The sequence below is a fragment of the Xyrauchen texanus genome, chromosome 42 (genome assembly GCF_025860055.1).
Source record: "Xyrauchen texanus isolate HMW12.3.18 chromosome 42, RBS_HiC_50CHRs, whole genome shotgun sequence".
Lineage (NCBI taxonomy): Eukaryota > Metazoa > Chordata > Actinopteri > Cypriniformes > Catostomidae > Xyrauchen > Xyrauchen texanus.
In genome coordinates this window covers 31,626,661-31,649,160 of record NC_068317.1, presented here as the reverse complement: position 1 = coordinate 31,649,160, position 22,500 = coordinate 31,626,661, and the positions used below count along the sequence as shown (strand labels likewise).

The window sequence follows — 22,500 nt, the reverse complement described above, 5'->3', positions numbered from 1 at the left end:
GAGAGAGAGACGCGTGCGGCCGTACTGTAGGTGTGTCTGAGAGCCGGAGGAACACATTTATATATGGAACACATTTTTTTTTAATTGTTTTTTATTTATATGGAACAAATTATTTTATGTTTTTATATGGAACAATTTGTTTTTAATTTTTTTTTATATGGAACAAATTTTTTTATTTTTTTATTTATATGGAACAAATTATTTTATTTTTTTACATGGAATTTTTTTTTTTTAAATTTTTTTATATGGAACAAATTATTTTATTTTTTATATGGAACAAATGTTTTTTTTTATATGGAACAAGAGCAAAACAAGCAAACCGGTTGCATTGACATGAGAGTGTGTAAATAATGACAGAATTTAAAATGCGTGATATTGCTTTAATATGTTTAGTTGTCATCACAGGCTTGTAAGCTGAATACTTGCAGTCGTGACTCACCTCGTATTCCTCTTTGAAGCCGTAACCCTCGGCACATTTCATCTGCGTGATGTGTTGTAGCAGATCCGCTACACGGATCGCCGGATGAAGCTGTCCGGTCTGGTACGGGACGTCCACAGCTTCACGTTTCTTAAAGGAGTGAGTGTGCGACTGGACCAGACTGCTGGTTTCGCTGTTCATGGTGTGATTCTCATCTAACGGGACGGAAGCGAAGCGGCAGGGTCATACAAGGGTCAAAACAAATGACAAGGAAGTTGCATAAACTGTAAAGGAATGGATGAACAAAAGGTTTACAGAAGTCACATGACAACGACATGAAGAGATGACAGAACATCAAAGGTTGAGCGTAAACACAAAGCAACTACGTTTGTTTGAAGTTCACAGAAACCACCTGACCACTAAAGCTCCAGACGAAAACTCGCTCTCTGATGTCATAATGAGATCGCACGAATGGTGGAATGGCGGTGTCCGTGGCGGATGCAGGGTAGCGGTGGTGGCCAACATGGAAATGTCCAGATGTGGCACCGTCACAACAGGGTTGGGAGTTAGCCAAAACCAAAAGAAAGCACAGCTGGGGATGCAGGTGGGTGGAGGGTGTCACATATGTATGAAGGCGGCGTCACGGGCCATGCTAGCTAATGGCGGCACAGGTGGACGGGGAGGGCGAGATGCGACACAAGGCCATGCGAGAGAGGCGACACGGTTTGAGGGGGGTGGGGGGTGGGGGTGGGAGTAGACCCCACTGAAAGTCACCCCCCAAAAAACACAACTTACCATTAATGGGCACTTTTTATGATATAACAGGTTAAATGTGAAGAAAGAAAGAGGAAGAGAGAGGAAACAGGATTTAAGCAACAAGATAGTTGAAGCAGAGAAGCTAAACACGTTAACTTAACGTTTGTCTGACTCATTAACCATCTGCTGTGCAAAAAAGTTTAAGAATGTTACGAGGCCAAAATCGACAATCGAAAACAATTGGAATATCCTACAATGCAGAGCGGCAGTCGGGTCCTGAAAGTAAAAGTGGCATTCAAAATCGCCATAGCGAAACGTTTGTAGTGATAATGAGAAAAAAACAGCGGGTATAATTGACGAATTCCTGCTCTACTGAAATCGGAGAAAGCCGCTGTTGCCATGGAAATGGGAAATGCGGCAGGCAGGGTTGTGGCGAGGTTTGGCATCCTAGCGAATGCTAGCTAATGCACAAAACGCGTAAATTCACTTGACCATTATGATGTCATCTAAAAACGAAAATGGCAGCGGTGTCAACAGATACATTTTTTTTTGTAAATTATTAGTGATAGCAAATGCACCTACTATGAGTTCTGATGCTGTTAAAGTTTGGTATATGGATACAAAACTAAAAACTAAACTAACCACCAGAAGTCGCTGTTAGAATGGAGATGGGAAACGCGGCAGGCAAGGTTGCGGCGAGATTTAGCATTTTAGAGAAGGCTAGCTAACGTAGGTAACGTAAACCAATTTTGTTTTCACATCACATCGGAATAAACATAATAACCACTTCCAACTGAAACGTAACATTTTTTGTCTAACTCGTAATTCCAAATTGGAAAATTATACGAAAGTAACGAATTTTCTTGAACTTCATTTCGTCATATAAAACAATGAAAGTTGCAGGACCATCATAGATAAATACTTTTTTGTGCATTTTTAGCGATAGCGAATAAACCTAGTTTGGTATATGAATTAAAAAAAATGTATTAATTGACGAATTCCTGTTTAGGAACTAAAATAACCACCAATCTGAGAAGTCGCTGTTACAATGGAAATGGGAAACGCGGCAGGCAGGGTTGTGGCGAGATTCCTTCTAGCAAGGGCTAACTAGCGGTAGGTGACGTAAACCAATTCTGCATTCACATCAAATAGGAATAAATGTAATTATCAATTCAGACTGAAATGTTCTTTTTATTGAACTCGTATTTCGAAGTGGGAAACGTTGAATTTTCAGAAAGCACCGATTTCTCTCATTTGACTGTTGTGACGTCAAATAAAAACAATAAAAATTGCGGCGCTGTCAACAATAAATACCATTAGTCTGAGAAGTCAATGTTATCATGGAAACACGAAACGCCATCTAAAAACAACGTAAATGGCAGCAGCGACAACAAAAAAAAGTCCTTTATTCATTTATTTATTTTACATTTTTAGCAATAGCAAACAAACCTACAATGAGTTCTGAAGCTGTTAAGTTTGATATATGAGCTTTGGTTAAATTCTGCTTTCTAGTAAAGGCTAGCTAATGTCAGCCAGCATAAACTAATGCTGCGTTCATGTCAGTTTCGGAATTACAATAATTAGCTCTATCGACTGAAACATTAACATTGTTAGTCGAACTTGTACCTCAAAGTTGGAAACTTGGAATTTTACAAAAGCTCAGATTTCGCTCCCTTGACTGTTGCGACATCATCAACGGAAAAACGAAAACGAAACGAAAAACAACGAAAATGTCAACGGCATTTAAAAAAAAATATGTAATTGACAAATTTACGTTGAAATACTAAATTAACCACGAGTTAACAAAAACCACTTCTGCTAATCGGAATTACCATAATTACCACTTTCAATTGAAAGTTACAATTTTTGATGTCAAAAACAATGACAATGGTAGCGCCGTCCACTCTTCGTAACGAAATGTTGCAATGCTACGATTCATCTAGAAGCTTGCGGTTTTGGTTCATGGTTTCAGAACTCTTTTGCTAAAATGTCTATTGGTAAAAATAACGGGAAAAATATTTTCGAATATTATCTAGGATACCAGCAGAGAGACGAGTTTGAAAACATTTAATAGTCGCATTAAACTGTTGGAGCAAATGAAATGACTATGGGCTGCTTATTTGTTTATTTGTTTGTGCCACACTGTCACGCCCCCCTCATCCGGTCCACATTATCTGTCCATGCACATGAGAGGTCAGACACATACGTGACGTCACACGCACGACACGGAATGCGGATGGGATGAGGTGAAGCTTCGCTCGGGGAGGTCAAACCCTCGCAGGCAGGTATGGATGTGAGGAAGCGTCATTTCTATTTCCTGTCTGATCTCAGAACACAAACAGACTCAACCGTCCATGTGCAAACAGAAAGAGGGTTTCTCACCTAAGATAGCAGTTGGCACAAAAGGGTCTGCCCATCAGATGGAGGTTTACAAAGAAGAGACAATATAGAGAAATATGTTTTCAAGCAAGAAATCATTTAGCAGCACAGTTTTGCATTAGTCAACACATTTATGTCAAATGTACGTTTTGTTAAAGATAAAAGCGGTTCTTAAAGGCACCATGAAATGATCTGACATTATAACATTTAGATAACGCTTTAGTTTACGTTTAAATAGCCGAAAATATTTAGTTTGTGCTTTAGTTTACATTTAAATAGCCAATAGCATTTAGTTTACGCTTTAGTTTACGTTTAAATAGCCAATAGCATTTAGTTTACGCTTTAGTTTACGTTTAAATAGCAGAAAATATTTAGTTTGTGCTTTAGTTTACGTTTAAATAGCCGAAAATATTTAGTTTACGCTTTAGTTTACGTTTAAATAGCCAATAGCATTTAGTTTAGGCTTTAGTTTACTTTAAATAGCCGATAGCATTTAGTTTAGGCTTTAGTTTACGTTTATATAGCCGATAACATTTAGTTTACGCTTTAGTTTACGTTTAAATAGCCGATAACATTTAGTTTACGCTTTAGTTTACGTTTAAATAGCCGATAATATTTAGTTTACGCTTTAGTTTATGTTTAAATAGCCAATAGCATTTAGTTTAGGCTTTAGTTTACGTTTATATAGCCGATAACATTTAGTTTACGCTTTAGTTTACGTTTAAATAGCCGATAATATTTAGTTTACGCTTTAGTTTACGTTTAAATAGCCGATAACATTTAGTTTAGGCTTTAGTTTACTTTTAAATAGCCAATAGCATTAGTTTAGGCTTTAGTTTATGTTTAAATAGCCGATAGCATTTAGTTTAGGCTTTAGTTTACGTTTAAATAGCCAATAGCATTTAGTTTGCGCTTTAGTTTAAATTGAAATAGCCAATAGCATTAGTTTAGGCTTTAGTTTATGTTTAAATAGCCGATAGCATTTAGTTTAGGCTTTAGTTTACGTTTAAATAGCCAATAGCATTTAGTTTGCGCTTTAGTTTAAATTGAAATAGCCAATAGCATTTAGTTTAGGCTTTAGTTTACGTTTAAATAGCCGATAGCATTTAGTTTAGGCTTTAGTTTACGTTTAAATAGCCAATAGCATTTAGTTTGCGCTTTAGTTTAAATTGAAATAGCCAATAGCATTTAGTTTAGGCTTTAGTTTACGTTTAAATAGCCAATAGCATTTAGTTTGCGCTTTAGTTTAAATTGAAATAGCCAATAGCATTAGTTTAGGCTTTAGTTTACGTTTAAATAGCCGATAGCATTTAGTTTAGGCTTTAGTTTACGTTTAATAGCCAATAGCATTTAGTTTGCGCTTTAGTTTAAATTGAAATAGCCAATAGCATTAGTTTAGGCTTTAGTTTACGTTTAAATAGCCGATAGCATTTAGTTTAGGCTTTAGTTTACGTTTAAATAGCCGATAGCATTTAGTTTAGGCTTTAGTTTACGTTTAAATAGCCAATAGCATTTAGTTTGCGCTTTAGTTTAAATTGAAATAGCCAATAGCATTTAGTTTAGGCTTTAGTTTACGTTTATATAGCCGATAACATTTAGTTTAGGCTTTAGTTTACATTTATATAGCCGATAACATTTAGTTTACGCTTTAGTTTAAGTTTAAATAGCCAATAGCATTTAGTTTAGGCTTTAGTTTACGTTTATATAGCCGATAACATTTAATTTACACTTTATTTTACTTTTAAATAGCCAATAGCATTTAGTTTGCGCTTTAGTTTAAATATACATAGCCAATAGCATTTAGTTTGCGCTTTAGTTTAAATATACATAGCCAATAGCATTTAGTTTGCGCTTTAGTTTAAATTTAAATAGCCAATAGCATTTAGTTTGCGCTTTAGTTTAAATTGAAATAGCCAATAGCATTTAGTTTGCGCTTTTGTTTAAATTGAAATAGCCAATAGCATTTAGTTTGCGCTTTAGTTTAAATTGAAATAGCCAATAGCATTTAGTTTGCGCTTTAGTTTAAATTGAAACAGCCAATAGCCTTTATTTTTCAATTTAGTTTACATTTAAATAGCCAATTATATTTAGTCTACGTTTAAATAGCTAATAGTATTTAGTTTATGCTTTAGTTTACGTTTAAATAGCCGATAGACTTCAGTTTAGTTTAGCCACGCAACAAAAGCTACGTGGTTAAAATGCATTCAAAGCCACTGTCAGTTAATTACGATCTGATGGATGAGCGCATCGATTGGCCTCATTTATTTAATAACGCCGTGGCAATTATGATAATATATACCGATGTTATGGATGTCGTCATCTTTTAGTGAGTGCCACTAAAGTTACAGCGGTTAGAATACGGTTGTGACTTCGGTTGTTCGTTCATACAGACAGTATTCGATTTCACATTTCATGGGGTCTTTAAACATCAGTTGTGCAAAGCAACAGATGGGATGTGACGACTGCTTCAGAAACAGTTACAGCACAGGGTCACAGAGACTAAAGCAAAGCAGGAAGTCACATGATTCAAACAGGAACTGACATGCGGAGGTGAACGCAGAGCTTTACCTGGGTAGTAGGAGTTTGGCACGGAGGTGCTCAGTGTGTTAGTCTTCATGGTAAACGAGGACGGCGAGGAGACAGCTTTTAGTACATAACACAAGGAATAAAGAGCAGGCAAGATGAGATACGCCAAATAAAATAAACAACATTCTGTAATATGACAATATGACACTATTCTCTACATACACAACACTCGGCAATATTCCCAAAAACAAAAACCATGATTGGATGGTGAAAAGTGGGCGTTCACATTTCACCGATGGTGCGTTCGCACAGGTAGGCGGGAGAATCGTTGACAGCTGACGTGAGCGCACTGTCTGCAGTGACCTGTCTGTCAATCACAGCTATAGAGACAGACAGCAGATAAGGTCACGGATGAAGTGAGCGGGCGTCTCAGCCGCTAGAGAACCATTTTTATTTATTTATACATGTTTGCAGACCACTTCACGGAGTGACACATCAGTCACGGCGAGTGGAAACTGAGTGACGTTCGTGCAATATTAACCACTGTTGTGAGATCACAGAGAGAGTTTTACTCGATATTGCAGAGAACAGAAGGGCAAAGTAACTCTGGTCTAAGAGTAAACACACTTTAGTCACTAAATCTTCTGTCAATCAATCATATTTAGTCACCAATAGCATTTAGTTTACATTTAAATAGCCAATAGCATTTAGTTTACACTTTAGTTTATGTTTAAATAGCCAATAGCATTTAGTTTACATTTAAATAGCTAATAGAATTTAGATTACGCTTTAGTTTACATTTAAATAGCCGATAATATTTAGTTTGCACTTTAGTTTACGTTTAAATAGCCTATAGCATTTAGTTTGCACTTTAGTTTACGTTTAAATAGCCGATAATATTTAGTTTGCACTTTAGTTTACGTTTAAATAGACTATAGCATTTAGTTTGCACTTTAGTTTACGTTTAAATAGCCGATAACATTTAGTTTGTGCTTTAGTTTACGTTTAAATAGCCTATAGCATTTAGTTTGCGCTTTAGTTTACATTTAAATAGCCGATAATATTTAGTTTGCGCTTTAGTTTATGTTTAAATAGCCGATAAAATTTAGTTTATATTTTAGTTTACGTTTAAATAGCCGATAGCATTTAGTTTACGTTTAAATAGCCGATAACATTTAGTTTACATTTTAGATTACGTTCAAATAGCCGATAACATTTAGTTTACGCTTTAGTTTACATTTAAATAGCCGATAATATTTAGTTTGCGCTTTAGTTTATGTTTAAATAGCCAATAGCATTTAGTTTACTCTTTAGTTTACATTTAAATAGCCGATAATATTTAGTTTGCGCTTTAGTTTACGTTTAAATAGCCGATAATATTTAGTTTGCGCTTTAGTTTACGTTTAAATAGCCGATAATATTTAGTTTGCGCTTTAGTTTACGTTTAAATAGCCGATAGCATTTATTTTACGCTTTAGTTTACGTTTAAATAGCTAAGAGAGTATCTGGTCATTGACATGTCAAGTGGCGGACACAGAGGAGAGGTCTTATTGGCTCAGCTAATCCCCACATGGGCGGGATGCCCGTGACCTGCTGACCCAGAGGACTGAGGGGGGTTTAGACCTGTCAAACACAGTCTGGTGGGACGTCCAGGAACAAACCTGAAGCACAGTGACACAGTGCCACCAAAGATTGAATAAACCCTGAGACTCCATCAGACTTTGAGGGAAGTATGAGCAGTAATGGTGACGCTAGCCTGAACAAACAGTACTAATAATACAGTGTATCTAAGTGAATGCAGGACTTACGTCTGCCGTTGAGGTTGTGAGTGTCCATGAATGAGATGGCTTCATCACAGCTGGTGCCCTGCTCAGCGTAACTCTTGTCCATCGAATTCACCATCACCGTCATCTCCTGCCGCGTGCTGCTCAACGTCTCCTTGCGCTTCTTCGCCAGTTTTCTTTATTAAAAAGACACATGAGAAATCTTATATATATATATATTGAAATCACCAATCAGGAATTCAGGGCAAATATGCCACCAAAAATGACTAATTGGGGGTCACATATGCGTCACTGTCCTGAAAATGATGTCACAATGTAAAACAAATAAATAAATAATGGTCCCAACAACATGCCTTATTTTCGAAATGCAGAATGTAATTAGGGGTTCAAGCCCGAAGTGCTAGAAACCTATTGTTTTTGCTAGGATTTTATTATTATTATTATTATTATTCCGCCATAAAACTGATCGGGCAGAGCGTACCGTAAGGACTAGAGACTTGAAACTTGGTCAGATGGTAGTAGTATTGCTCGCTACTCAGAAACACGGACTCGGCCAAATCGGTCTATAGGGGGCGCTACAGCGATCAAAAACGTGTAACTGCTCACAACTCCTAGACCGTTTGTCGTAGACTCAAGTGCTTTACTCAAGAACTAGTCCGATCTTTTTAGCTCAAACTCAATCAAACTAATGCGGTACAATTCTCTGGACTCGCTAGGTCAATAGTTATTAAAATAATGTGCTTTACCCTTTGGATATCTAGAACAGGGTCATCTAGAAAATGGGCGTGGCAAAATATACTCAAAAGTCTATAAATCCTAAACGAAACGTCAAAACTTCACGAATGTTGGTGAGCACATGCAACATATAATTATAAAGAAGTGTACAAACGTTTATGGAGATTGGACAACAGGTGGCGCTATAACTGTTAAAAACCTTTTAAAAACATATATTTCCTCAGTAAATTACCTGTATTGGCTGTAAATGGTCTTTTCCATCTATTATCTAGATGGGTACATGCTTGCTAAATTAAACTTAACACCTTTTTAGTCAAAAACTCACCACCAAGATACTACAACACTGTGAGTGGTTGCCAGGGAATTGCTATGTGGTTGCTAGGGTGATTTAAGCTATACAGTTGTACGGTTGCTATGGGATTGCTTACTTCTCTAGACATGTCTCCGGTCCGTCCTTCAATGTAAGTCTATGGGATTTTTATTATGCGTCGTTTATCGTTTACTCAATAGCTCTAATGACGCATCTTACTGTCCGTTTCCTAGCATCATTTGATCGATTATTTTCATCTTTAAAGTCATTAAGAAGATGAAAATCCCCACACAAGGTTCATCAGAGGAACTAGAGATATTTCACGAGACAGGATGCCCTTAAATACCTGCAGTGCTCACTAATGTGTTCTCCTGAGAACGCTTGTCACAGCGAACAGGAAGTGACTCAACCGTCCCCAGCACGAGGGCAGCTGCTGAGGAACAACACGAGCGCCTCCAGGTAATGCATTTCGCCCCGGGCGGCACACACACACACACACACACACACACACACACACACACACACACACACACACACACACACACACACACACACTTCTGGAGGAGTCCTGAGATTCCACTGCACTACAGCTGCACAAAGAGCTGTTGCACTGGCTTCGACATTAATTAAGGGAGAGCGCGCGAGGCTGGATGCGGCGTCTTTGGCGATGATGACATTCGGTCGAGGGAGGGTGATGAAATACTGTTTTTTATTTCCACTAACTCTGCCAAGATGCTCTCGCAGGTAACAAAGTGAAAACATAATGCCTCTGTGAAGCGGATCTCCACAAATTGAGGCATTTATTTAATGAATAATACAGATATAGTAGAGACGCTGAGGAGAGATAAACCACATTGCGGCTCTACTGCCTACATAGGGAGGTTTCTTCTAAACTGGGGGCGCAAATCGGCTTTTTGACTTTTTTCGACAGCTTGTTTACTCTAAAACGTGTTTATGCAATAAAAGAATAAAAGGTAAAAAAAATGGACCAGACTGAGAGGAATATTCTGGGTTCAATACAAGTTAAGCTCAATCGACCGCATGTGCGACAATGTTGATTACCACGAAAATGGTAAAAGTTCAAATATCGTGGTTATGTGGGTTCTGGGTTGCTCAGTGAGTATTGACGTTGACTAGCACGCCTGGAGTCGTGAGTTTGAATCCAGGGTGTGCTGAGAGACTCCAGTCGGGTCTCCTTAGCAACCAAATTGGCCCGGTTGCTAGGGAGGGTAGAGTCACATGGGGTAACCTCCTCGTGGTCACTATAATGTGGTTCTCGCTCTCGGTGGGGCGTGTGGTGAGTTGCATGTGGATGCCGCGGAGAATAGCGTGAAGCCTCCACACGCACTACGTCTCCACGGTAACATGCAACTTGGCAACGAGTCACGTGATGAGATGCGCGGATTGACGGTCTCCGACGCGGAGGCAGCTGAGATTCGTCCTCCGCCACCCGGATTGAGGCGAGTCACTACACCACCACAAGGACTCGGAGCGCATCGGGAATTGGCCGTTCCAAAATTGGGGAGAAAAACATAAATAAAACATTTGTGGTTACAGTATGGCACTTAAAATGTAAGTGAACCGGGCCCGTTCATGAACATTAAAATAGTGTTAGCGTGATATCAGTGTGATAAAAGCACTTAATAACTTCCCTGTGTAAAGTTATATCCAAAATGACAACTTCGTTGTCATGACAACGTAACACCGGAACAACCTGTTTATTTATTGTATCCTAATAAATGAATGGTCAGAGGTTCACAGTAAAATCATGTTAACACATACGTCGGAAATAACCCATGATCCTGAAGAGAAAGATCCACCAATCAGAGAAGAGGGAGCGTTCACAGTGTGTCATAGGTGTGGGCGGAGCTACAGAGCCATTTCACAGTCTTGTTCTCAGAGCTGGCTGGTTTGGTTCATGCCTTACAAATCTTAAATGAAGGATTTGATGGAAAACATAAATGGGAAAAATACTTCCGGAACCAAGACGGCTGAAGAAGTGGGCGTGACACCGTTGCGCTCTATCGTGACAAGATGTTTAGTTGCATTTCACTTTGCAAGAGAAATAACTGTGTGGTGGCACTGCCACGGTGGCAGCTGAGTGAACAGACTTGCCTTAAAGGGACTTTGGCTCCGCTCTGGCAAAAGGGGCATTAGCAAAACATACACGAGGCCATAATCAACCCCCCTGGACAGCTGATAACCCAGAACCTGATGAATGCATCTAACAGGAACTTTAATGTGGCCATCTGCACAGGGTGAATGGAGAACACTCGCTCAGGGTCTCCGGGGTCTGCCGGTGGGGCGATCGTACCTCTAATGGAACTCGCCGCAGCGACCGGATGGATCCTGCACTGCATTAAGTGTCCTAAAACAGAGCGCCGGTGCCCGGCCGAACCTGCAGCCGCACATTAAACATAAATAAATGAAAATAAAGCCATTTCTCTCACTGAGAGTCCCAGAAATCAGAGCTTTTACAAATGGAAAAAAGACCGATGCTCTCCATCAGCCCAGAGGGGATTATGGGTGAATACACACACACACACACACACACACACACACACACACACACACACACACACACACACACACACAGTCATACACACACACACACACAAACACAGTCATACACACACACACACACACACTGTCATACACACACACACACACACAAACACACTGTCATACACACACACACACACACACACACACACAGTCATACACACACACACACAAACACAGTCATACACACACACACACACACACTGTCATACACACACACACACACACACACAGTCATACACACACACACACACACAGTCATACACACACACACACAAACACAGTCATACACACACACACACACACACACACACTGTCATACACACACACACACACACACACACACACACAAACACACTGTCATACACACACACACACACACACACACACTGTCATGCACACACACACACACACATACAAACACACTGTCATACACACACACACAAACACACTGTAATACACACACACACACACACTCACACACTGTCATACACACACACTCACATACACACACACACAAACACACTGTAATACACACACACACACACACACACTGTCATGCACACACACACACATACAAACACACTGTCATACACACACACACAAACACACTGTAATACACACACACACACACAGTCATACACACACACACACACACTCACACACTGTCATACACACACACACTCACAAACACACTGTCATACACACACACACACACACACACAAACACACTGTCATACACACACACACACACACACACACTGTCATACACACACACACACACACACACACAGTCATACACACACACACACACAGTCATACACACACACACACAAACACAGTCATACACACACACACACACACACACACTGTCATACACACACACACACACACACACACACACACACAAACACACTGTCATACACACACACACACACACACACACTGTCATGCACACACACACACACATACAAACACACTGTCATACACACACACACAAACACACTGTAATACACACACACACACACACTCACACACTGTCATACACACACACTCACATACACACACACACAAACACACTGTAATACACACACACACACACACACACTGTCATGCACACACACACACATACAAACACACTGTCATACACACACACACAAACACACTGTAATACACACACACACACACAGTCATACACACACACACACACACACTCACACACTGTCATACACACACACACTCACAAACACACTGTCATACACACACACACACACACACACACACACAAACACACTGTCATACACACTCACACACACACACACAAACACACACTGTCATACACACACACACACAGTCATACACACACACAGTCATACACACACACACTCTCATACACACACACACACACTGTCATACACACACACACACACACTCACACACAGTCATACACACACACACACACAAACACACTGTCATACACACACACACAGACACACACACACACACACACACACACTCTCATACACACACACACACACACACACAGTTGAAGGTAGCCATTGACTGCCATAGTATTCTTTTTCCTACTATGGCAGTCAATGGCTACCTTCAACTGTCTGATTACCAACATTCTTCAAACTATCTTCTTTTGTGTTCAACAGAAGAAAGAAACTAATACAGGTTTGGAACAACATGAGGGTGAGAAAATGATGACAGAATTCATTCAGAGGCCGGGTCAGTTATTCAAATCTGATTTACTACAATGGGATTTTCCACAGCAGTAACGAAGTCTCTCGCTTTAGTGACTGGAGACGAAATCTCTCGTGTCACATGACAAACACCAGCTTCAGCTGTGCAGGGCCTTGCCATCATATTTCAGACGCTCGCATCTGCAAAGATTTGTCCCAAGCTGTCATTCCCGTGCTACACAAATCCTCTGAAGAATGTATTTGTGTTTCTACAAAGACTTAAAGGAGAAAAAGCAACAGGTGACCTTTGACCCCGGTGTGATGCGTGTTAATGGATGGCCCTGACCTAGTGAAGTTTCCCGCGGCGGCGTCTGAATCAATCTCGTTTGTTCATGTTCGTTCCATATGGCGGCCGGTCTCCCGCTGCTGCTCAACATCCGACGGGAAGCTAATCAATCAAATCGTCTGCCGCAAAAGTGACGCTTAATGGATGATGTCATTGGAAACGTAACGTGCAACTTACTCGAAATTTTTTTAAAAGCTATTTAATTTAATTATAAATACAAAATAAAGCTGAACGTTTGAAATTAAGATGTCGTGCTTTATAGTGTAGCGTTAAAAATAAACCCGCTAAACCAAAATGACCTCATAGTAGCACCTAGCGTCCAACCAGAGCTAATACCGGGACGGAGAGGTTTGCCGGCCTTGGTGTGCACGCATGTTAAGAGATGATTTCACCTCTAAAGAACTAAATTGTGACAAAAAAAAATGACCAAATAAAAGACTTCCGCTACGTTCACACCGCCAGCTACATTGTCGCTGCATGTCGCCAGTGGCGGGCGGTTAGGTCGTCTAAACAGCGCTGCTTCTTTACAATTAATGTTATCATTCAAATATGAGGATCACATGAGCTCTAACATCTTCTCTCCTATTGGCTGTCGCTCCCGAAAGTCGCTCTTCATTTGCATAAAGTTAAACATTTGTCACGTCGCTGGACACGCCCACATCTGGTCGCCAACGGTCGCTAGCGCTCATTGAAAATGAATGGAATGAGGTCGTTTTGTCGCTGCGTGTCGCTGGCAGTGTGAACACAGCTTACAACAACAATTGCGAGTGGGGTGGCCAATGGGCGTCGGTCGATGGAGGCCACGCCCACCTCTGGCCACCCCCTTACAGGACACACAATCAAACCCATTTTCACATGCTGCTAATTAAGGCATAAACGTGCCACAATGGTGCTTAAATAAGCTTCATTATCCAGAAATCTAAAATTTTATGCATAATAATAACTAAAATAAATATAATAAATACAATAAAAATGATTAAATATATTATATAAAATAAAAATATATCTAATAATATTTATAAAATATTAATATAATATATTTATTTAGATTTTGGGGTGAATATAATTTCATATATTTTCTTCCTTAAGCTCCTATTATTTATTTTATATGAATTTATTAAATAAAGTATATATGAATTAAACGATCCTTTTATGCATTTTAACAAATGTATTTCTTTTTTGTTATTGCACATCAATTTTATTTGAATCCTTTTAATATTTAATTTATATTAAGTATTCAGAATCATTTCGGGAAAATGTATTTATTTATTTAAATGTATTAATTTATTTATTTAATATATAAAGTCCAACAAGGATGCACTGAAGCTTCAGATTAATGCAAAAAAATAAATCACATTTATAAAGTCTGACTGACTGACTTTTTAAATGGCCTCCGACCGTCTCAGGATGCAGAACGCAGAGTACACAAGCGCCGTCCTGCAGCGCTTTCGGTGCTCATGCATATCTGATGCGGTCGGGCCACTGCAGTCCCCGTCCCCACAGACTACATCCTCAAACCTTTCCATTTCCATTTCTGTCTCTTTACTTTTCCTTTTCAAACGCAACTGGAGACTCTCATCTCTTTCCATTCCACTTTTCCGTAAACACCTCCATCTGAGGTTTACCCCGCACCCCTGCCGATAGAGTGGCTCTCCTAAAGGGTCTTTAAAACCGAAGTTCTCTGGAACATAAATAAAAGCCCCTGCCATGCCGTCGGGGCCCCTGGAGAGTCACGCTGCAGATGTACCCTTGAGCGAGCCGCTATCTCGACCCCTGCCGAATACAACGGGGACATTTTGTTCCTCGTTGACAGATATAAATCTGGTAGTTTGGCGGGAGTGTGCGGACACTAACGCTCCGGGTCATACGGGGACAGAACCGGTCAGGAGCCCTGGAGACACTAATCCCACTAAACGCTGATATGTTCAGAACGGAAGATTTCCTGTTTGTGGTAAAGACGCTGGCTACCAACCCCTGGAGTTCGCTATTTCGCTAATAGAGTGACTCCAGCCGGGTCTCCTTAGCAACCAAATCGGCCCGGTTGCTAGGGAGGGTAGAGTCACATGGGGTAACCTCCTCATGGTCGTCTATAATGTGGTTCTCGCTCTCGGTGGGGCGTGTGGCGAGTTGTGCGTGGATGCTGCGGAGAATAGCGTGAAGCCTCCATACACGCTACGTCACCACGGTAACGCGCTCAACAAGTCATGTGCTAAGATGCGCGGATTGACCTCTCCTCTCTCTCTCTCTCTCTCTCTCTCACTGTCGCTCTGTCTCGCCCTTTCCCGCGCCTCTTTTTTGTTTTGTTTATCCCTCCCCAGCTCTAGAGAGGTGGGGAAAAGCCTGCCGGCAGGCGTGGCCTAGGGCAAAAGTGGGAGGAGTTTGACGAGGAGGAGGGCCAATTGGGCTAATCAGCCGAGGAGAGAGAGAGAGAGAGAGAGCCACACACAGCAGCCGTGTGTGCGTTTGTGTTCTGTCTTTTTAAGTTTGACTGTTCAGCCGCCTCCTCCTTTCCCAACCTTACCCTTGTTACATTGGTGCCGAAGCCCGGGAAGGAGGAGGGATGCGCTGTCGTGGAGTCCTCGCCACTGCCAGCCAACACAAAGTAGCAGCCGCGGTTGCCCGCCAGAGGACGGAGTCGCCGCTGCCGGACACCTGGAGCAGTGGAGCCGCTGCCAGGGGTGGAGGAGTTCCATACCGGCTACCATAACGCGAAGGGGCGTTCCATCCGGCTCCGGTCTGCCCGGGGAGGAGTGGCTGTTGTCCGCCAGAGGGTGGAGGAACGATCGAAGACCAGGCGACGGCATGTCTGGGAACCGACAAGCCCCAGAGTGGCGGGGAAAAGCCAGCTGGCAGGCGGACCCTGAGTTTGAGGACTCAATCCTAAACTACAGTGAGCTTTATATTAGTATGTATGAGTGATGAAGCAGTGAAGCCTGACACGAGCTGTCCGTGTCGCATCAAATGCACTTCCCGTAGATACAGAGGTCACCTGCACATTTCCTCTGACAGACTTCGACAAGCGCTCGATGCATTCTCGGCGCTGGCGGCGCATACCAAAACAACAGCACGCTGATTACTTCATATACACAACTTTATGTATAGACTGATCATGCAAATGCCCACATGTTTGTGTCAGTCACCATTCACCTCCATTGCATCTGTTTTGCTGTTTATGTGAATGTGCTCTTCAGGCATGAAGGTTCATAAGATGTGGAGAAATATTAAGACGTAATGTGTTGACAGATGAATTAAACTGTCGCAGGTGAAACGCGAATCTGCCTTAAACATCTGCCGCTCGCCGCCAGACTGTCAACAACACAACATCTGTCATAAAGAGTCACATGATCCACACAGACGGCTGTCACCATCACTCGCTGTGGAGCATTAATATGCAACAGGCTGCTTAGTAAACTCAAATAACACCCTTTAATAACCAGGTCTCTAAGCAACCAAATTGGCCCGGTTGCTAGCGTGAAGCCTCCACACGCGCTACGTCACCACGGTAACGGGCTCAACAAGTGACGTGATCAGTTGTCCTCGTGGTGGCGTAGTGACTCAATCCGTGTGGCGGAGGACAAATCTCAGTTGCCTCCGCGTCTGAGACCGTCAATCTGTGCATCTTATCACGTGACTTGTTGAGCGCGTTACCATGGAGACGTAGCACATGACATTGCATGTGCTGCTGCGTCATTTTTTAACCTTCCATTTCTCGCCCACCTACAATTTTGCATCACATTGTTTTAGACAGCATTTATGCACCACTGCAAAAGCCAATCAGATTGTATGTGTGTGCGTGCATGCATTTGTGCGCATGTGTGTATGTGCGTGTGCGCATGTATGTATGTCCTTTTGTGTGTGTGCGCGCGTATGTATGTGCGTGTGTTTGCGCATGTATGTATGTGCGTGTGGTTGCGCATGTATGTATGTGCGTGTGTTTGCGCATGTATGTGTGTGCGTGTGTTTGCGCATGTATGTATGTGCATGTGTTTGCGCATGTATGTATGTGCGTGTGTTTGCGCATGTATGTGTGTGCGTGTGTTTGCGCATGTATGTGTGTGCGTGTGGTTGCGCATGTATGTATGTGCGTGTGTTTGCGCATGTATGTGTGTGTGTGTGTTTGCGCATGTATGTGTGTGTGTTTGCGCATGTATGTATGTGCGTGTGTTTGCGCATGTATGTATGTGCGTGTGTTTGCGCATGTATGTGTGTGCGTGTGTTTGCGCATGTATGTGTGTGTGTGTTTCGCATGTATGTATGTGCGCATGTTTATGCATGTATGTGTGTGTGTGTTTGCGCATGTATGTGTGTGTGTGTTTGCGCATGTATGTATGTGCGTGTGTTTGCGCATGTATGTATGTGCGTGTGTTTGCGCATGTATGTATGTGCGTGTGTTTGCGCATGTATGTATGTGCGTGTGTTTGCGCATGTATGTATGTGTGTGTGTTTGCGCATGTATGTATGTGCGTGTGTTTGCGCATGTATGTATGTGCGTGTGTTTGCGCATGTATGTATGTATGCGTGTGTTTGCGCATGTATGTATGTGCGTGTTTGCGCATGTATGTGTGTGCGTGTGTTTGCGCATGTATGTGTGTGCGTGTGTTTGCGCATGTATGTGTGTGCGTGTGTTTGCGCATGTATGTGTGTGCGTGTGTTTGCGCATGTATGTGTGTGTGTGTGTGTTTGCGCATGTATGTGCGTGTGTTTGCGCATGTATGTGTGTGCGTGTGTTTGCGCATGTATGTGTGTGCGTGTGTTTGCGCATGTATGTGTGTGCGTGTGTTTGCGCATGTATGTGTGTGCGTGTGTTTGCGCATGTATGTGTGTGCGTGTGTTTGCGCATGTATGTGTGTGCGTGTGTTTGCGCATGTATGTGTGTGCGTGTGTTTGCGCATGTATGTGTGTGCGTGTGTTTGCGCATGTATGTCTGTGCGTGTGGTTGCGCATGTATGTATGTGCGTGTGTTTGCGCATGTATGTATGTGCATGTGTGCGCGTGTATGTATGTGCGTGTGTGCGCGTGTATGTATGTGCATGTGTGCGCGTGTATGTATGTGCGTGTGTGCATGTGTGTGCGTGTGCATGTATGCATGTACGTGTGTGTGCACATGTATGTATGTATGTCCTTGTGTGTGTGTGTGCATGTATGCATGTGCGTGTGCACATGTATGCACATGTATGTATGTGCATGTGTGTGCATGTATGTATGTGCGTGTATGTATGTGCGTGTGTGCATGTATGTATGTGCATGTGTGTGCGTGTGCATGTATGCATGTACGTGTGTGTGCACATGTATGTATGTATGTCCTTGTGTGTGTGTGTGCATGTATGCATGTGCGTGTGCACATGTATGCACATGTATGTATGTGCATGTGTGTGCATGTATGTATGTGCGTGTATGTATGTGCATGTGTGTGCACATGTATGCACATGTATGTATGTGCATGTGTGTGCATGTATGTATGTGCGTGTATGTATGTGCATGTGTGTGCATGTATGCATGTGCGTGTGTGTGCATGTATGCATGTGCGTGTGCGCATGTATGCGCATGTATGTATGTGCAGGTGTGCGTGTGCAATATTTTAAAGCTTGTGACATTGTATGCTCTGCTGCATAATTTCTTAACCTTCCAACAAATGCTGTCTATTGATCATAACTTATACTGAATCCAGAATATTCCTTTAAGCTACATCTACCAAATTTGGTGCAAACCTTCAGATTGTTCTGGAATAGTCTGCTAGCTATTTCCCAACTGATCGGACGTACGGTTTTCGCTCAGCGGAAGATCAAAAATGGGAAAAATCCCATAGACTTCCATTGATGGAAACTTCAAATATAAACAAACACACAAAAAAGGGCCTTTAATCTGCTTTAGGTCTCTCTCTCTCTCCCTCTGATGGTTTATTTGACTATCTATGTGCAGTTTTATGAGGTATGCATCCATTAATATCTGTTAATTTGACTGTGATTAAATTATGGATGCTGATTATGGTCCCACTGACTCATTTCCAAACCTTCCATGCTGCCTTAATCTTATCCCATTAAAATGTGGAGCAAACACCCGATCTGATCAGCGGATCACGGAGGTGCCGTATTATCTGCATGAGAGGACGACTGCGGGTGACTCGTGTGATCACTCGCCCTGCGGTACGAGCGTTAATGCTCTCTCTCTCCAGCTCTCTGCTGTGCACCGCGCACGAGACGTCAGTCCAGATGAATGTGCCTCCTCTTGTTGCAATTAATTAGTTTCGTGTTCCGCCCTCGCTGAAGGATCAATTAAGGCCTCTCGCTCTGCAGAACACTTGAGTTAAACGGGCCACTCGAGAGAGAAACAGATGTGCTTTCATGTCGCGCTGGCAGAACTTTTCCTTGCGCGTTTGAGCGAGATGGTTTTATATTAGTTATTTAATATGTGAATCTACAGGATTTATTTGTGAAACTGGATTGGCTGTATAAGTGTGTTTGTGCTCTCTTTCCTTTGACACTTATGTTGTGTTCCCGTTATTTTAATCTGTTTGGAATATAATTCCTCGGCTTTGTTCACAATCCTTTAGATGCGCACACACAGACACACACTCACATACACACCACACACACACACACACACATACACACCACACACACAAAAAACACAAACTCACATGTGCGCGTGTGTGTGCGAGCGTGTGTGTGCGAGCGTGTGTGTGCGTGTATGTGTGTGTGTGTGCATGGGTGTGTGCACGTGTGTGTGTGTGTGCATGTGCGCGTGTGTGTCCATGTGTAAGCGCATGTGTGTACATGTGTATGTGTGTGCGCGCGTGTGTGCGTGCATGTGTGTAAGTGCGTGTGTGTGTGCATACGTGTGTGTGTGCACGTGTGTGTGTGCACGTGTGTGTGTGTATGTGTAAAACATGATGTTGAATTTCACATGCAGATAACAGACTCATGCAGAACAGAACCAAATTAAAACATGAAGGCAAAAGAAGACTATGAGGCAAAGGGCATGATGGCAGTTCATGCTGTAAGGGTCAGAGGTCATTCCAATGGAAAATCCCAGCTTTCCCTTCACTTGTCAAACTGTGCATCCGTTCAGCAATGCAGCGTTAATCCTGGATTCCTTAATTACATGTACGAGGAACTTTCTTAAACTCGAAGGGAATGTTTCATTACGTCAGGACAGCAGAGAGTGATCAAACGACCAAAGAGAATTTCCTCAAGAGAGAAATGAACATCTCTCAAGCTGTTGCTGTAATGAATGATTCAACAGGCCAAAATGCAGCCGAGTTTAATCAGATTGGCTTTTAGCATCCATCATTAAAATACAACAAGCCGTCTTGGACGGGGCTCAAAAGAAGCTTGAAATATCAAACGGACCCGTGATGATTGACAGGCCGGGACAGCGGGAGTTTGAAAGGAGAGAGGAAATCACTGGGTTGGAGATTCATGCATGGAATAGAGACAGCACGGCAACTAGGAGTCGTCACAGAGTGGTTACTTACAGGTAGTAAGTGTAGGAGTGATAGGTTCTCCTGCCGAGAGGGGTGGAGGGGCAAAAGCAGTGGTGGGGGGGGTGAAAATGGAAGGAAAGAAAAAGTTGAAATATTAATGTACGTGTAAAATATATTAAAATGAACAAAACCTGATATGGTGACACGTGTGACGAGTTCTACGAGTGACTGTGAGAGCGTGACGAGGCGTTCTGAGTGTGTAATGTGAGGCGGGGATGTGGGCGGAGCCAAGGTGTGGTCATGGGCGGGGCCATTGTGCTAGTATGTACATTACGAGCATCTCTACATGAGCAGAAAACATTTCTGAGTAATTTGTTTGTAAAAACATTCGCAAGTAAATGTTTGAAAATATTTTGCAACACATTTATTAATTTATTGTGACATTAAGAATGCTTTTACACATAATATACACAAATTAATTCTGCCAATGATTAATTTATTATGAACATTTACGTAGAATTAAACGATATTTGTTTTGCTCATGTTCAATTTATTGCGTCAATTTACATACAAATGTTATACGAACAATTTACACAAATTTGGTTCAACTCATATTTAATTATGATTTACGAAATTACGAACGATTGTTTGTTCTACTAATGTGGAATTTATTTGTGGCAATTTCCATAAACATGGTTTTACGAATAATTTAAACTAATTTAACCGAACAGAAACGACGGTTTTGCAAACAATGTGTACATCTATCCTACAATCCCCGTGTCAATTTAAATACAGTACGACGTCAGCTTGAATAAGGTGTTTTAATGCAGTAATACAGCAATGGTACAATCGATAACAGAGATACAGAGCGCATGATAGCGACAGTGTTGTATAGCGGTTAGCACAGGTTGATTACGTTTATTATACAGAGAAGTGCCGAGTGTTAATGAAAGTTTTTTTCTTTAAACGTTTGCATTTTGATGAACATAAACTCCCAGACTTGAGAAAGCAATTATAGCGCTATAAGTTTAATACTTTAAATTTAGTCCTAACTCATTATGCTAAACACCATCCCGCCGATGCAACGAATCATCCCTCAGCCAATGTTTGGCCATTTTAAAGCTCAACCGTAAAATCAATAGAGACAAAAACCCCTTTACGGAGAACGTAACGACTCTCATTAAAACATATTTACTCTCATGACTTCAGTTCACATCTGAATCCCCAGAAGAGGCGCGAAACACTCTCTGAACGTGAACCAGAGATGTGGCTTAAACTCAGCCCCGCCGCACTGAACTCTGGGGGTTTACTCCAGGTGCGGATGGGATCTAATGTAAACATGCCCAGAGCAACATGCCCCGGGCGTCTCTTTGAAAAAAAAATAAAAAAGCTGCTTTCATCAATATTTCTCTCTTATCTTGCTTTTCTTTCGTCCGTTGGTTTTTTCTCTTGCGCAACATAAGCTTGGGTGATTTCCCGTTGCTGGGTCATTAAAGCGCTGGCACTGGTCTGAGGGCACGGAGCAGATCAATGTATATTTCATCGGGCACAAACCGGGTAATGCTGGCACAGA

At 41.7% G+C, this 22,500-nt stretch overlaps 2 protein-coding genes across 14 annotated transcripts in view; one reads left to right on the top strand and one right to left on the bottom strand.

Moving 5' to 3' along the window:
• LOC127635186 (keratin-associated protein 5-1-like) overlaps positions 1-22,500 on the top strand; it is a 505,876-nt gene that overhangs the window by 216,821 nt on the left and 266,555 nt on the right. The window lies entirely within an intron of this gene.
• Positions 1-22,500, bottom strand: part of LOC127635170 (receptor-type tyrosine-protein phosphatase mu-like) — a 270,709-nt gene that overhangs the window by 61,117 nt on the left and 187,092 nt on the right. For 3 of the 11 annotated variants that reach the window (XM_052115012.1, XM_052115017.1, XM_052115013.1), the window contains 5 exons: positions 20,979-21,008; positions 7,888-8,039; positions 6,122-6,196; positions 3,557-3,583; positions 440-633 (listed from right to left, as the gene is read on the bottom strand). In XM_052115012.1, coding sequence (XP_051970972.1) covers positions 440-633; positions 3,557-3,583; positions 6,122-6,196; positions 7,888-8,039; positions 20,979-21,008 — 478 coding nt within the window. The remainder of the gene's footprint in view (positions 1-439; positions 634-3,556; positions 3,584-6,121; positions 6,197-7,887; positions 8,040-20,978; positions 21,009-22,500) is intronic. The other 8 variants (XM_052115015.1, XM_052115019.1, XM_052115018.1 and 5 more) reach the window with 5 other exon arrangements.